This window comes from Channa argus, chromosome 1 (assembly GCF_033026475.1).
Source record: "Channa argus isolate prfri chromosome 1, Channa argus male v1.0, whole genome shotgun sequence".
NCBI classification, from domain to species: Eukaryota; Metazoa; Chordata; class Actinopteri; order Anabantiformes; family Channidae; genus Channa; species Channa argus.
The window spans coordinates 39,920,079-39,937,724 of NC_090197.1; the positions used below are offsets into that span (position 1 = coordinate 39,920,079).

A 17,646-nucleotide genomic window follows, 5' to 3' on the forward strand; every position below is an offset into this window, starting at 1 on the left:
TGGTCACACCCATATTCTCCTTTTTCCCACCACAGGGGAGCTATTACTGATAAATGGTGTAAAGTACCTCTCTCTGCTTTTGGATTCATCAAGTTTTCCATCCTGTTAGTGCTGGGATCTCTGCTTCAATGACTACTTTGCCAGTCTTAACCTGTATGTTTGGGGAAAAAAAAAAGGTTTAGAGCTCTGCATCAGCCAAAGCCCTGCACCTTAAGTACTGCCACGTTTGCATCAGGGGTGCTGAAAACACAATTCTCACCTTTACTTGTGATGGCGTACATGAGCATATTATACCAATGCCCTTATACTCCAAAATACTTTACAAGACTTTAAAAAGAAAGTCTATATATCGGAGGAAAATGTATTTATACTGGTGCACAGGTTAAGTCATACTCTCAATGACGCATAATTTTAAAAATTACGTTTTATATCAATAACACCTGGGCTTTATAAAAACACATTTTATAGTGTAATTTTTATTTCTCAACATTAAAGTGTGTGGTTCAGATTGTTTCTGCTAATGTTTTTCACAGTGGACCTTCTATCAGAGCATAACTTTAATGATGGCTGCACTGCATGTGAAAGTATTCAGGCTCACTGGCTTGTGTTATGGGGCACACATAGAACAGAGCCTTTGTTAGCACCATACTGCACATGTTTTATGAGTCCGTGGTAGCCAGCTCCATCTTCTATGCTGTGGTTTGCTGGGGCAGCAATATGAAGGTGGCAGACAGTAACAGACTGGACAAACTAATAAGGAGGGACTGGTTCTGTTCTGGGGGAGAAGCTGGACCCTCTTCATGTTGTGGCTGAGAGGAGAATGGTGTCCAAACCCCTCTCCATCCTGGACAGTCCTTCCCACCCACTCCACTGCCTGTTGGCTGCACAGAGGAGCACTTTCAGCCAGAGACTGATCACAGTCAAGTGCTCCACAGAACAGCACAGGAGATCCTTTCTCCCAGTGGCCATTAAACTCTTCCACTCATCCCCCTTCTGTAAAAAGGAGGGGACCACATGGTCAAAATGGACAAATAGTATTGTTTTAATTACATTTACTATTTTTATTTCATTTATGTTTATTCCTCTAACTGGGTTTTTTTTCGGACTTATTGATCAGTAGTTTGTACTTGTTTATTGTCTTGGTGGAAGTTTTTCCCTTTCCACGTGGAGAGCAGCTGTAACAAGGCAACAAAATTTGAGATGAGATCAATAAAGTTGTTTGAATCTTCAATCTTAATAGTCTTAGTGAGACCTACGACAAAATGTGTGCTCTGAAAGATATAACTAGTACTGCTGTTTGAGACAAGCACGCCTAGATGCATGTTTTTGAAGCTGTTATCATTTTGAAAAAAGGTTAGTGGCTGACTTCAAACATGCCATTAGCTATAGAATCGGCTGCCACCTGCAGGCATATAGTAGAGTATTGCCAGAAGAAAAATACGTGGACAATGCACAATCCTGCTCCCTGGTGGAAGTTTTCTTTTTTACTTACAATGCCACCACCTGTGGTCTGCTGAATATTTCTTGTTGGAGGAATTTAGGTTTTTTCCTCTCGAAGACTATAAGGAAAAGCACATACGTAAACAAGAAATTTCATGAGGCCTGAATACATTCAGCTGTTTCAGATTGAGTGTCTTATTTTAAAGCTTGCAGAGAACAGAGCCATTAACATTATAAACATCTGCAGTTTTCATAAGGTCAAGACAAATTTCAACACTCAGTTAACAAAATAACTTAAATAAAAAAGTGCAGACACACTGTAGTGTTAAAACAGACCACTTTACTCTTGCACATAACATTCATTGTACGATTTCAATAGAAAAATAAAATCGCCTACTTTTGAGCACATTTGAATGTAATTTTGGCTCTTTCTAAGACAACCCAGAGCAACGCACACCATTTAGCGATGGGTTTTCAGAATGTACAGATCTTTGTAGCAAAGGTTCCTTCAGCAGAACAACACATCCTTCAGCTTATCATTTGGTTTCCTTTATCAGAAAACAAGACAGATCCTTGTCACATTACAGCGCAGCGCAGCAGTGGGTGGATACAGGCAGGAGGCACCATGAGAGGCAGGAACCATGCATAGCCATGTAAAAAAAAAACTGTTAAATCGTTCAAATAGAAAACTACAAACTGAATGTGTTTATTGAACACAGCTGTTGTTTAACTGTGGCTGGGAACAATTTACAAAGAAATTCTGTTTAAGCCACATTGGGCCCCTTCCCATCCAAAGTTAGTTTGTTTTAAATATAGCTTTTTTTGTGAATTCTCTTGCACATAAATAGCATTATTATTGCTCATTAGAAAAACAGAAATCTCTGAAAACTACAACTCAAACATACTGGCATTTAAATCTACACAGCGACATCGGATTGGCCATAACAAAGCTTAAACAATGGAAAAAAGAAATGTTAGCAACTGAACTCAAAACTATGAAAAATGTCAATGCTCTGTCTGTAAAGTTAAATTATGTAAGAAAATTAAACTCAAATCTACTGTACACAAAAACTGAGGTTAAGTTAACACAAGGAAACTAATTCATCAGTTAATTCATACAATTACTTGGGAGACAACAGATCCAAATGAAACCATCAAATTAAGCTTGTTTAGTGAATATTTACAATTTATAAGAATCAGTGTTACATAATTACTTCATTTATTTTAAATGTTACTCATTCATCAGCGCCATTCGTATGAGATGTCTGACATGTAGGCTCGTCTACTTCTTGATCCTGAGAGGGGAAAACACAAAAAACAATGAAGGAGCTAATTTCCTGCATCAAAGTAAAAAGAAACAGATGTTGAGGAATTTTAATGCTTTTAAAAATGGTGCACCTTTTTCAGGACTGCCAGCAGTCCTTTGACAGTCGACATCAAGGTGCTGGAGGTCTTGCTGATCTGGCTAGAGTAGATAGTCTTCTGCTCCTCCACACCTTTCAGAGTCTGCTCAGTTTGGCTCAGATTGCTTTTCACCTCTTCCAACTCCCTGGTCAAGGCTTTGTTGGCTTGCTCCAACTGTGCTTTAATCTTCGCATCTTCATCTGGAATGACACAACGCACACTCACACACTCAGGAGGATATAAATTCTGTCACCTGCCATCATACAGGGGGACACACTGTGCGTATGTCCTTGAGCAGCCCAAAATACTTACATGTTCATGTTAATGTTACAGACTTATGTGTGACCCAGGTAACTGGATGATTGTTTCATGCACTGTAGATTTGTATTGTTTATCTACGCATTTTGGACATGGGTCTTGTACTTCACAGTTTCATGCTTGTTTCGAGAAATACGCCATACAAAGACACTGTTCTTGCTGCCAGAAGTCGCAATCATGTTTTGTGTGTACAAAAGTACCTGTCTGAAAGCAAGTGGAAACCATGAAGTGGCTGTTAAACATTTCTAGTACTCATGGCCGAATAAATTATATAGCAGGGAAATGTTTTTCAAGTAGTGTAATACTAATGTGTGTAGGAAAGCCCGTCAGATATAATTGTTTACCAATGAACCAAAATTATAGGACAACAATGTCCTGAAATAAGCAAAAAACCCTCTAATAAAAAAAATATAAATGTGTATGTTGATTTAAACCTTGTACACTGCAGGTAATAGCAATGTGCCAGTCCACGTGCCAATAGTAATCATGGTAAGGAGAATGCTGAATGATGTACATCCTAACTTTCATGTAGCAAAGCTCAAACTGAGCCAGATCATTGTCCTGACAGAATGCTGATACAGAGATACTTAAATTTTGTGACTGTAAAATAACTTGTAAAAAGGACAACAAAAAACTAAAATTAATAAATACAACTCATGAAATCAATTCGAATCATACCCATTTTGGCATCCTGTTCCATGAGCTTCTGTTCTATCTCCTCTCTTGATTTCTCACTTTTCTCCAGTTTCTGCATCATGCTGCCGATGTCGACCATGGCTCCATTATAAACGATCAAATTACCAGATTCACTGGACTCTGAATGAGCACGAGCTTTGGGAGCAGGAAGCAGTCCTCGGTTACCTAACCAAGAGAGAAAATAATTTCATAAAAACAAGAGTTTGACATGGAGCCTGCTGCCATATGGTAGCTGTAACTTATTTTGACACTTGCAATGTCATGACAGATAAAAAAGAAATGTGTTTAATTAATCATTGATAGAAACAACCATAAAGACCCGTATTATTTCACCTATGAGGTTTTCTATTTGGCCTTCATTAAAGGAAGGAACAGCTTCATCCTTTCCTCTGTCAGTTAGTTTGCGGTAGTAACAAGACTCTCTGACCACTGGTTTGTTCAACAACTTCTTTATCTGTAAGAAGGCAAAAAACAACATGACAGTTTGTCTGAGCTGTAGGATAATGTACACATTCCCAGAGAGGGAAAAAAAAAAAAAAAAAAGACCCGAACACGAGTGAATGAGCCAAGTAAAATAAATAAAAAAAACATGATTTGATTTGTGTGTATTCACCTGAGCACGAGAAAGGTGAAGTCCCAGTGTGTACAGAATCTCCTCCAGGTCTCTTTCTAGCAAATAGCCACAATGGCTCTGGTCAAAGTAGACAAATGCCATCAGCAGCTCCTTGTTGTGCGTGACCATTTGCTTTTTCTCCTGGGGTCACATTTACAACCACATTTATGCCAACAACCCTGTTTTCACTATATCAGCGTCATAATAATATAATTGGTTATTATTATAACAATAACCAACCAACCAACCAACCAACCTTGTCCTTAGAGGACCTCTCTTTTGACGACTTGCAGTCGTCCTTACGGTCTTTCCTGTCTCTGTCATTGGAGTCGTCATCGTCCTTATCTATAGAAATAGAAATAGCAAAAGAAAAGTAAAGAGGACAGAGTGAGAACAAATGGAGTATGTTAATAAAATATCTACATTGGAATGAAAATGCTGACAGACAACTAAAGAATCCCTGAGGTTTGACAATAGGGATGTCCCAATGCCCGCTCGAATACTGCCCATGTGTAATGGTACTTGTATAACTTCGTGGATACTCTATCCGATCAGGTTAAAATGTCTGTGGTTTGGAACCGACAATGACAAAAGTAAACCTTTGCGCTCTTAAAGTTTTACTATCCAGCTAACAGTCATACTTATGTTTCTCAACAATATTTTAAACATCAGCAACAATCTAGGGAGATGTTCAGTTAACTACAGCTTTACCAGACGTTCACTAAGAACTTGTAGACTCTACTGTCAGTGTTGTTCACGCTTCTCCATCCAGCATCTCACCTCAAATATGTGCTTTGTTTGTGTTTTTTTCTTTCCTCTTTGTTCTTTTCCCTGACAGTAGCTCCCACTCATGACTGTATTTGTAAAGCAACAATAAGCACGCAAAAATGTTCATTCTTGTAGAGAACTTCCATACATCAGGTGTGTTTCTTCCAGATTGTCAGAGACTATAAATCTACAGTCTGGTGCAGTCATGCAGTCTGGTGAAAAAATGGTTTCGGGACATCCCTATTTGCCATCACATTTTCAAATCCTGTTATTACAATGTAATGCAAAAATAAATATCAAAAACAGAAAAAGATCTTTTTCCCACATAAGGCCTCAGAAAATGTGGAAATGTTATCCATCAGAGGTTCAGCGTGGTGCATGATTTCTCATCATTGACCAAATTATTTAGTGGGAAAGTTATTGACTTAGTTTTTCTATAGAGTGTGCAGTACCATCCTCGTCGTCATCATCTGCATCTTCAGCCTCCATGGGGTCATATTCTTCAGCATTAGCCATGCTACCATCATCTTCGTTTTCCTCTTCATCACGAGAGTCCTCTTTTTTCACAGACTTTTCATCATACTGGTAAAAACAAAGCAACATAACTGCATTAGAAGTACATAATTTGCTGGTTAAATAATCTACCACAAACTGGATAGGTGGCAAAGGCATACCTTCCTCTTTTCCTCCTCGTCCTCTTTGGTTTTCTTTGCTATAGGCTCTTCTATCTCCTCATCTTTTTCCTTTTTTACTTCACGCTTTTCAACCTCCTTCTTTTCTACCTCTTTTTTGGCTTTCTTCTCCTTGTCCTTCTTCTCATCTTTGGCAGGAAGAGCCGAAAGAGTTTTGTATATGCGGTAGCCAAAGTCTCTCTGTAGCATTTCGTTAAACAGCTCAGCAAACAAGGAAACCTAAAACAATAAAAGTGCATTATCAAACTTCATATAAAGAGGTCTATAAAGATTTATTATAACAAAGTTGATTCAAATCCAACAGTAGCAAACAAACGCACTGTACAACCTTGCATTTTGTTGGAAAGAAAAATAGACTAAATGTGACATGTGTTTATGACTCACCTCAAATGAGTGCTCCTTGTTGTCTTCTAGCCTGTAGTCCAGCAGCACACTCAGAGACATAACGCTGCAGTCAAATTTGCCATTTTTGGCTGCCCAGTTAGGGTGCACAATGATTGTGGGCTCATCAGGGAGAATGTAGCGTCTTTCTCTCCGCTGGCGCTCAAGTTCATCCTGCCTCTTTCTTTCCTCCTCCTGATGGAAAAGAACATTTTGATTAAATCTGACATAAAATAATTTCTGAAAGAAAAATATACTGAAAAGACTGAATGAAATATAAAATAATTCTTGTCTCAACATTTACACAGCTGTTTTGTACTGTACATTATTAACACATAACACATAAAGATATAGTCACATTATTACTTCCAAAATTGTACTACTTATACTCTTCACCTAAATTGTATGCACCCAATTATTTAGTTAATAAAGTCCTCTGTACCTCTCTGTCCTCTTCAGTGCGAGATGGCTCCTCTTCTTCAGCAGCTTTGACCTCTGGTTTCTCAGGCTCCTTAGACTCCTCCACCTGTTCCTCCACCTTCAGTTGCTTAGTGAGGCGAGCGATCAGCTGTGACTTTAACCCTTTAGAGCTTAGAGAGCGACAGTCAAGCTCCTTACGCAGGTCATTTACCTGCAAGAGGGAGAAAAAAGGATGCACATTTAACCCTGGAGAAGGAGGACAAGCTGTAAGCTGTATACAGTAAGATCCCGGTATCGAAGCAAAGATGTTTTTCTTGTGCGCTACTGATGTGAATTCATACCTACAAACAAATGTTTAAAGGTGCACAGGTAACTTGTACATTTGTTGCTCAGCAACTCTACACAGACAGTTCAGCTGCACATCAAACTTTGAGCATATTTACATAGTCTTAAGTAACCAGGTTACAGTCACTGTCCTGGGAAAGCTGATTTCTTGTCATGTAAACTGGAAAGCTGGTTTCCAAATTAGGTTAGGGGATTAGGGAAACCTGGTTTCCCCAGATAGAGTTTTGTCAGAGAATGCAAATTTTTTTTGCCATGCATACGCATAGGCAGCTTTCTCCAACTGCACACGTGCCAAACAAGAGGATACGAAGCAGACCAAACAACAGAGTGAATGGCTGAATGTATGGAGAGCTCATTAACAGGACAACTCTGAGAGAAACTTAACACAAAGTGCATTGTAGAAAACCAAATAACTCACTTTCCCCACAGAATTTTTTCAAATTTATACATGGAAACAAAGTCTGAATTTTAAAAAATTAAATGTCAAAAAGCAGCATCTTCAGTCACAATACATTTAAAATCTATGTGCCAGGCTTCCAAAATAAGTCCGGGGTGGAGAACCCAGGTTACTCCTGCACCGATTAAAAAAGAATGCTAATTTCACAGAGTACCCCGGTTAAGTGCATGTAAATGAAATCTATATCAGTATTGGGATTTTCTGCTTGAATCTTACCTTCATTGATTTTGGGTCAAGTTTAGCCCAATGAGTGGGAGTACTAATGTCCTTGGATTCATCGTCATCCTTGTCCTCTTCTTCCTTGACAGGAAATCATTAAGATAGAGACAGGCAGAGAGAAAGAAAGAGGTGGGATAGCAAACAATCAGCACAACGCTACTGGCAATAGTAAGCTTAAAGTTGATCCGAGCAAGAAGAAGGTGGTCACATCTGTATTTAATTGTCTCGTCCTAGTGAGCTTTCGACTGTGTTTAAGTCCACTGCTACTGAACCATACACAGTGAAGCTCTCTAGCTCTTATGAAAACCAACAGATTTGCCCCCCAGCTGCCAATCAATCAATCTGTGGAACACAAAAAGGTAAAAAAATCAATGAGAGGTGTGTTCAAAAGGTGTGTAGGTACATCAGGTGAACTGAGGCTGGGCTCCAAACAGAATGAGGAGAGGGTAGCCCTACTATGGTCTATGACTTGGATATTGCCATTTATGGTTTTTATACACCTATGTCACATAGGAGCCATCTTTCCTTCTGTCCAACCAACTGCCCTGGAAAAATCAAGTTCTACACATACTCCAAATGAGAATGTAGAATCCAACAACAAGAACAAACAATGAACAAGACTTGGGGTAGGTTCTCTTTTCAAAGTCAGAAAATATCAAATCAATGTGAAAAATCATAGAGAATCACATTTCTAAAACAAACATTATTTGCACACAACTGACTCCACATATTCCAGTTTTAAGCAAAGATTTAGATTTTATTGCTTATAAATAAATTAATAGCCATGGGTTAATTTTGAGAAGGTAACTACTACTAAAAACTAGTAATCCAGTAATTGAAGCAGGCTATTTAAGTAATGTTTAAAATAAAGCTTGACAAAAGGCCAGGATTAGCAATAATGATATCATCCAGATTGACACCCAATTATAAGGTTTAAAAAGAGCTGGAAGCTGTTTTGTCAGTTGCGAACAAAACAACCTAGTCTCACTGCTTCCACTGTATGTGTTTGCTGGATGTGAGGGAAGGTGGGAGTGCTGATGGAGAAATGGAAGAATTGGAACAGAAGAGAAGGGGACAGGTGGAGGAGTAAACAGAAGAAGCTACTTGAGGTTTGGTGGAAAAATAATCTCCCTATGTTTGTGTCTTTGTGAGTAAATGGTGAGGTGTGGTTTGTGTCTGCTGTGTATCTGGGGTTTGTTTTTTTGTAATTCCTGTGCCTTCCTGTGAGAAGCGGAAATGAGAAGAGAGGGATTAGCGGTTCAGTGCCTGTTCTCCATCCGCCTCCTTTCGCTCGGCCGACAGCTTCTCAGCCAGCTGCTCCCGGAGTCGCCGTGACAGCACCTCCCACTCTGAGCGGGTAGGAAGACAATGCCAAACATCCGGAAGAAACAAAACCACTGTCTCCACATGAGCAGGGACTGTCCGCCCCTTGTGTGTCTCCTCCGGCCGATGATAGCGAATCTCTGCAAAACGATACCTGTCGCAAAGGAAGAAGGTGCATTGGAAAGAAACATTCTTGTCAGGGCACAGCAAAAAGGCAAGCCTTGCTAAGGTGAGCCTTCTACAGATACTCCCTCCCATGAGGTCACTGAATGAAGGCACACATCATTTAAGTGACCCTTATCCCACACAACACAAAGCTTTGACAAATGGACCCAGTCTGCAGCTCTCCAACTGTTGTCACAGGTTACGGCAGCCATTTGAGAAAGTTGACAGACAATCACATAAAATAAATCACACCCCTAAATTCACCCCCATTATAGCTTCAGCCAATTATGGATGAGTGTATTGCATTTAACCTAGGATACACTTAATGCACTACATTAGGGTTGTGCAAAGAGAGACAGTATCAACAGGACAGCAAAAGCTGGATAAATATGATATTTAGCAAACAACAGAAAACAAAATTTTAAATAATAAATAAATTAATCACACACACACACACACAGGGTAATGGCAGTGTCTTCTGGTCCAGGCTACACCTTCCAGTCACAAATCCATGCCTTTGGCTTTTCATCACAATGAAATATGCATATTTAAAAAAAAAAAAAAAATATATATATATATATATATATATATATATATATATATATATATAAAAGAGTATGATAGAAAGAGAATGCCAAGATGACACGCAAAAGGCCAAAAGAAAAATTGTGTGACACAACAAATAATAAAAGTAAATATGTAGCAAATTAACAACACAATAATCATCAATTTAAAAAAGACAACAAAAAAATACCACTCGACATGTCCATGACATTTACTATAGAGGTAGTACAATTGCCAACAGATTATAGATACTCAATATAGGATTTTAGTTCAAGCAGTTAATACATGTAAAAAACTAGACTGAAGACAATAAATATTGATGCGAAGCTCTTACCATTGAGTGCACAGACTAAGATCTATGCCTGTGAGTGCCTTGCAACAGCGTATGGCTGTCTTTATAAGGACTGAGGGATCCTTCTCTGGGTCAGCTCCGTCCAGAGAGGGAGACCAGTGACCACCAATGGCCATGGCCTCATCTTTACCTCTCATTCCCACCAAAAACTGAAAGAGAAAGACACAGGTACGAAGGAGAGTCAAAGCGTATAGGTTAGATGGAAAAAGTGAATGTGGACAAAATGGTTTGGAGGTTGGAATGCATAAAACAAAGGGATACAGACAGGGAGAAAAACAAAAAGGTCATCATCATGTCCAATCTATCATACCAAAACAGAAAATAATGCCAGGCATATTTACATAGCAGCCAACATCCGTTAAGACTTCCACATTAGTATTCAGCAATGGAATAGGATTATTACTGTACATCATTATCAGCTCATGTACATAGTACAAACAGGAAAATGCTGTGTTGTACCTTAATGAGTCTAGCAGGATGTTGGAAGGAGTCTCTGACTTCTTGCGAATCCTCTGCCAGAGCACAGGACTTGTGATAAAGCTCCTCTATACTGGGGTTAGCCAGCAACATCACCTGAAACATAAAAGACGCCACATGAATTGAGTGAATTAGAGCCTGAACAGAAAATGCCCTCCTCTCACATGCATGTGAATGTGGTGAAGGGATAAAGAGTTTAAATTTTAAAACCTGAGACATTCCAGGAAATGCTATTCTTGAATCACCACAAGAAATAATTGTGGTTTCATAACATTGAGAGAAATAAAAACACTGGATGATTTTCTTCCCATATGCAGGTTACTGATTGCACATTGAATTTTTTACTAAAGATGAAAGTCATACTGCGGCAGTTTATCACTGCTAGTTGCTACCTTAGCACTGTAGGTGTGGTTGGCATCAGGAGGGTCCAGCACAGCCGTGTTCTTGACTAGTGGATCCACCTCTTTGTGCAAAATGTGGAAGTTACACGCATTGCTAAACTGGAAGGGTCGTGTCAGTGGGAAGGCATCCACCCAGGTGAAGACAGCATCAAAGAAGTCGCTGGGAATATAGAGGCTCTGATATCGCCTCCTCAGCTCCATAATGTCACAGCTTGAGCTGGAGAATAAACAGAGGACAAAAACTTATGACAATATGGTGGACAGTTTTGATTTTTGCCAGACATTTCACATCATTATCACTTTCGAACTATGCAGAATGGAACACTAATAAGAGTGTACTCACCCATCTAAGCTGAATTTGGAAAACTGGACGGTGTAACGAGGCACTACCCTGCGAGGCCGTCTTGGTGAGCGGTCACGTCTTGGTGAACGATCTCTAGACCGTTTGCGTGCGGGTGAGCGTTCTCTTGATCGCCTGCGCTCACGGTCTCTGTCTCGGCTAATAATTTACATTAACAAGAAAAACAAACCAACTATTACAATAACTACAAAAGGACAGAAGCAAAAACTAAATGCATATTTTATTGCGAATTATTAGATTACATTGATTGCCATCTTACCTGCGCTCTTCTTTAGTCCTCAGAATGAGCTCAGGGCCTCGATCATTGCGACTAGGGAAACGAGGTGGAGGTTCTATCCGCCTGACAGGCTGCGGCTGTGGCATCATTCTTACTGGAGGCTGAAGAAGACCCCCGGAAAATACATCTAGAAGTAAAACACACTGTTTACACGTACTATTTTGTGGTTGATATTGTGCCAGAACAGCTGGCCATAAAAACATTTTTACAATTTGTTTAATCCTATACTACATAAAAACAACCCCCTGACAAGTATTTCACCTTTGGGCGGAGGTTGTGGCAACAAAGGCTGAGGAGGGTTTTGGAGGAGAGGGGCCAGAGAGGCGGCAGACAGCTGGGCCTGAAGGAGGGAAGGAGGTGGGGCCTGGGCAGGAACGCTGAACGTGGTTGGGGGAGGTAGCGACTGCAGCATAGAGGGGGCTGCCTTCATCATGTTAGGACCTTGAGGCTGGCTCTAGGGAAAACAAAACAAACAAATAAAAATGAAAGTACAGAGAGGTGAGCAGACCTAGGACAATCTTCTGTGAACATGTCATGACTGCACAACAAATAAGATGATGCATTGTACAAAATCTTGGTCAGTGGCTGCTCGAACAGTGAAGCTTAGAGAAAGTCTGATTGTCTGCTTGGATGAAGAGTTGTAGAAGTCTTATCAGAAGTTGTCCTAATGAAAAAATGCCGGGTGTGAAACATAATCTGATTAAACTGGGTCTCAGCCTAAGTTCAGTTTAGTTTTGCTATGGAACACAGTTCTAATGTGACATGTACCACAGTAAAAGTCCATTCTGTCATGAGTTTAAAAAAAAAAACGCTTATGAAATCTTATGAATGTTTGTCTAGGAAAGAGTCATCAAAACTGAAAGGTAAGATGGTACTCATGTGTGAGGTACAAAGTATTACATTATACCCAGGATTACTACAAACTAGCAGTTCGTTAAAATGTAATTTTGAAAACCCTGAACAACACTGCATTTGAAAAAAAACGACACAATTTTACACAACTGGACACAGACTAATTTCACTGCATACTATTGCTGTTACTATTTTAAATATACCAAAAATATTGGTAAATATAAACAGCTGTACTGAAGTCCCTGTCATCTGCAGTGTTCCCTGTAAAGAGATTTACTGATTTCAACATTAGGAAGCCCAAAAGACAAAAACACCCCTGGAAAAAAAACAAAAAACAATTCAAAGAACATAAGGTTGTTTTCCAAAAACAAAAAACTAAACTGTCTAAAAAGCCTATAATTTATCATTACCATCCAAAAATGTATAAAAAAGCAACCTTACAGTCTCTCTTGAAGACAATGTTTTTTTTAATAGCATCTTAATATTCTGAAAAATCTTAAGGAAACTTTTTATTAAGCCACTAATAATGTATTATTATTATTAATTTGGAAAAAACAGCAAACTAAACTAACATGCAAAATTGCAGTTAAACATTGATACAACTATGAGAAAAACTGAGAAGAGATAGGGATTAAGAAAGTGTGTGAATCAGGGCTAGGAGGTTACATTTTGTCTGTTGTCCGGAGTGGAGTGCATGTCTGAGTAGCGCAGCTGCATCCCTGGTTCATTGTAAAGGCTGCCGAGCTGTGGGGAAGCTTGAGGTAAAGGCTGAGGCTGCTGCTGATGCTAGGAGGGATTGAGAACACAACAGTCAATGATCAGACAGTGATAAGGTTAAATCTGGAACAAGAAAAAGAAGAATAAGAAAAACTAATTAGGACCCCCCCCCCATAGATTAATTGTATGGGCTTTGAAGTAAACCTGTGGATATCACATAGGAAGGATAAAATTTAAATAGTGTTGTCATTTTGACTACATGGCCTTTTCACAATATAAATGCAAAACCTTTTCAAATGTTTACTCTAAAAAGCAATGCAAGAGACTACAATTAAATGATACAGTAATACAGTCCTTTCAGTTTATCCCGTGAGTTCAGGGTCGCCACAGCGGATCATTGTCCGCATGTTGATTTGGCAAAGTTTTTACGCCGGATGCCCTTCCTGACGCAACCCTCCCCAATTTCTACCGGGCTTGGACCGGCACTGCACAGCTGGGGATGGGAATGGGCTGTTATACAGTAATACAGTATTCAACAATATTGCTATTGAACAACCGAGTGTTCTCACCGACTGGTTTCCTAGTTGAGGTAAGGTCTGGATGCGCTGGGCGTTCCACTTGAAGGGCATATTTGGGTTGTACACAGCTTCCACTAGGACCCTGTCTCCCACCTGGGGAGTCTTCCCCTTCACAGCACTGCAAAGATATAAAAAAAGTATTCAGGTATCTATGAATATCTAAAAATGTCAGATCATCAGCTGTATACATATTATAATATTAAATTATAATTCTATCAACTATACATTTGCCCAATAATTCTACAGTCTAAAGGATGCTAATAACCAGATTCTTAAGCACCTTAGCTGAAAAAAGACATCTTCATCTACAAAGCCAAATGTGTCATGTAGCTTGTTGACGACACCAGTGAAGACTCGCTGTTTCTGTGGCTGCGTCTGCTGTTGGTGGCTTGAACGAGGTGTTGGGTAGGACACCGTTATCTGGGCAGTCTGCTGGGGGTTGGACAGACTCAAGCTGGTGGGCAATGCAACTGGAGGCTGAAGATCAGGGGAAGACAAAAGGATAAAGCACTGCTACCGTGAGTACACTTGGGTGGCATGCCCAAAGTCGATCACTAAATATCAGTTACTCAAACTCTATATAAAAGAAATCCTTACAGAAAATTGGAAAATAAATTTAAGCAGCCAGTAATGTAGAAATGCACAAAGCACATTACCTGAGAAATCAATGCCTGTTGAGGTTGTGGGAGCTGTGAATAAAGACGGAAAACAAAATACCATAGTGAACATGTAGTTGACTTGTACTAGATTTGTCACATTGTAGCATCACCCCTTCTGCTCTCATAAAAGTTATCAAAGGGTAATGACTTGAGCAGCCATATTCCTTTATAGCACATTCACATGATCTACTTCAAGGGACAAAATTATTTAAGATTGATTTCAGAAGTGAATTTAATTTACTTGAAACTACTTCAAAGGCATTTTAAATTTAGCTATGTATGAGCTGATCGTTGCATCACTAGACACATCACAAATTATACAAAAGAGCGATCGTCTATAATTTATTTTAGAATCTAAACCAACCAATATTTTTTACATGGTGACAATAATCCAAAATAGGTTTCTCTATTTAGCAAACAGATCCTTTGTTTCACCTGATGAGGTACATTATACAGTTGCTGTTGTGGGGGTTGCTGGGGAGGTTGCTGCTGTTGTTGTTGCTGCTGATGTTGCTGCTGCTGTTGCTGATACTGCTGAAGAGCTGTATTGATCTGAGACTACAGACAATAAAAAGAACGCAAAGGAAATGGCAGGTTATTCATGTTAAGAGTGTCCATGACAAGATACATAGACTGCTGACTGCTTTGTACTAGCTTTTCTTTGACTGACCTGCTGTAGTGCTGCAGCAGCAGCCGCTGCAGCTTGTTGCTGCAAGGCAGCAGTTTGCTGAGACAGCTGATAGTTTGCAGCAGACTGGTTGCTAAGAGAGGCAGCAGCCAAGGCTGACTGTTGAGAGTAAACAGAGGGAGATGCTCCCAGAAGAGACGGCTGCTGCACACCAAGAGCTGTATAGAGATTAAATAAGGTATCGCATTAAGTTTAAAAAAAAAAAGAAAAGAAAAAAATCAGAGGAACATTTGTGTAGAAAAAAATTGAGGAAATTATGTGATGATGTATAAGATTAATGTATTAACTTAAGTGTTGGGAGAAAATATACAGGACCTGTGGTTTTCTATACTTACAATGCAGGCTGTTAAGATCAAGAGACTGTCCTGAATGGCCCGGCTGAGACACCGCTGTGGTGGCAAATTGAGTCGCCCACGGTGGATTCTTCTGTCCCCCAAATTGGGCCATGACTCATGCAAGATACGGGCAGCCTCTTCTTACCAAGAGATGCTTTTTTTCTAAAAAGTAAACAAAACATAAAATGAAGTAGGCCCATATTAGTAGGAGTGTCTGAGAAAACATAATTTCTTTCGTGTCATTTCTTTGCCTTCACTCAGAGGAAAAAACAAATTTAAAGATTATGAAGTGATGCATGAGTGGGGTTGTGTTCATAAAATTGTGGGGGTTTTGTTGTTGTTGTTGTTTTTGCTCACAAGCTGTCACCGTTTACTTTGCCATGGAGTAACAATGAGTACTAAAGCCAAAAAAAAAGTCACTGCAGTCACTGCATCAAACCTGTACGGAAAACATTACCAATGAGGCAACGGTATAAGTTGATAGCGTAAATGTGATGAAATCTCTTAAATATTAAATTAGGAATATTACTAATTCTTGCATGGCTACCATGTTGTTAACACTAACTAGCTACTAATAATATTATTTAGCTAACTCTGCTAGTAAACCCTTTGGGGAACAAATTTAGCGTTGCGAGAGAACAAATTACTCGTTATTTGTGTGCAATATATAAGATATCGCTCTGACATTGTAGAATATCTCGTACATCACTAAGCTAAGTACCTGCTGACACAGCAGCGTCGATAGTCTAGCTAAAGGTTGCCCATTCGAGTGACAGTATGCTAGCACAGGCAGCTAACTAGCAAACAATTTACAGTGGTCGAGCTAGTTGGCTAACGCTGTTGTTGTTGTGGCACAGTACTAATATACTAACTAGTTATTAACGTCTTTCGAACGTAACGTTGCCATGGCTTTGTCAGTACTGTTAAAACTTGCCTTGTTTAGATACTACCACATTAAAAAACACCACGGATATGGTCAGGAGAGTAAATAAAGCTTACTAACACCTAGCATTTGCACCTTATTAGCTTTGTTGCCAGGTTAGCCTCGTGCTGGATTTGTTATCGAGTGAGGCCTGAACGTTCCTTATGTTCGCTGGCTCTGGTACTGCACGGCTACTGTTCTGGAAGCTGACAAACACATATTTACTAATTTTGTGATCACTCCTGTATGAAATATATAACTGCAAATTAACCCACATTGACTGGTAATAATAACTGACGTTGTAACGTTTGGATAAAATATTGTCAACACTGCTTACCGCTGTCCCCTGCACCGGCCGATAAGGACATGAATTGCGCATGCGCGAGAAGCAGAGCACAATCCATCATACGCTACAGTTAAGAAAAATCATCGATCAGCCACAACATTACTGCCGGGTGGTTTTAATGTAAAAATTATATGGCTTTTATAAAACGTTGTATGCTAATTAATGCTGATGTTTTATTAAGAACCTATCACCACATAAAATTAAAACCCCACCTATACCAACAGTGATGTCCATCCTGATGTATTACTAATAGCTCTACGTTTTACCGTAATTATCATAATCAATAATGTTTACATACAAATACATTGTTATCCTAGTCGAGTACTTTTACTTTTCTACTTTAAGTACAATGTAGATAATCTGCTTGCCACTTGAGCTCTTAAGTTAAAGATTTGAAGACATTTTTTAGGCCAATATTACATTTTTGAGTGTTGAGTTTGTGTACTTCTACCACCTTTGAACACCTTTTGACATCACTAGTGTTAATGTTGTGGAATATCGATGTACTTTCCATCATTAAAAGTCATGTGCCTTTAAATATTATTTTAGAAGTTTTGTATATTTAGATATGTACATGTAATTTTAAGCATATACGTTTTATGTTGGTTTCTATAATCAATATTGTTAAAATTGATTTAAAAGATAAAAGTATGAGACACAATTCATTATCCTTTGACAACAAATTATATTCTTTCTCAGGGTCAAATCATAGCCACACTGTAGATGTGTAAAGGGGGAGTACATGGCACAAAACCATTCTGGGGAAACTTGATTCAAAGCACAATCAGACGAGCACCAAGTTTTCCTGACATCAATTAACTAAAATTGTTTCTGACCTTGAAATATTGCAGAATTTTAAATACTTCCTACTTATAC

General features: G+C 39.1%; 1 protein-coding gene across 2 annotated transcripts; it reads right to left on the reverse strand.

Annotated features, from left to right (window-relative positions):
• Window positions 1–1,760: 1,760 nt before the first annotated feature.
• Window positions 1,761–16,852, reverse strand: ccar1 (cell division cycle and apoptosis regulator 1). Of its 2 annotated transcripts, XM_067519726.1 has the most exons (27): window positions 16,762–16,788; window positions 16,521–16,630; window positions 15,503–15,664; window positions 15,150–15,325; window positions 14,915–15,037; window positions 14,477–14,509; window positions 14,101–14,297; window positions 13,812–13,938; window positions 13,192–13,311; window positions 11,935–12,127; window positions 11,656–11,800; window positions 11,379–11,534; window positions 11,027–11,252; window positions 10,617–10,730; window positions 10,140–10,306; window positions 9,020–9,230; window positions 7,751–7,834; window positions 6,755–6,943; window positions 6,316–6,507; window positions 5,914–6,150; window positions 5,692–5,821; window positions 4,728–4,816; window positions 4,472–4,612; window positions 4,192–4,312; window positions 3,841–4,023; window positions 2,839–3,044; window positions 1,761–2,735 (listed from the first exon to the last, which is right to left on the reverse strand). In XM_067519726.1, exons 3-27 carry the CDS (start codon window positions 15,612–15,614, stop codon window positions 2,676–2,678), a joined length of 3,732 nt encoding a protein of 1,243 aa, XP_067375827.1. In that variant the 5' UTR covers window positions 15,615–15,664; window positions 16,521–16,630; window positions 16,762–16,788; the 3' UTR covers window positions 1,761–2,675. The 2 variants fall into 2 exon arrangements, with proteins under 2 accessions (XP_067375827.1, XP_067375835.1); XM_067519734.1 differs by lacking the exon at window positions 16,521–16,630 and having other exon boundaries at window positions 16,762–16,852.
• Window positions 16,853–17,646: the final 794 nt, after the last annotated feature.

Excerpts from the sequence above, each read along its gene's own strand:
- ccar1 (XM_067519734.1), bottom strand. The coding sequence starts at position 15,614 with ATGGCCCAATTTGGGGGACAGAAGAATCCACCGTGGGCGACTCAATTT. Across the intron at positions 15,326-15,502 it reads TGATCTTAACAGCCTGCATT|CTCTTGGTGTGCAGCAGCCG; the intron begins GTAAGTATAGAA and ends ATCTCTATACAG. Across the intron at positions 14,510-14,914 it reads TGTATAATGTACCTCATCAG|CTCCCACAACCTCAACAGGC; the intron begins GTGAAACAAAGG and ends CTTTATTCACAG.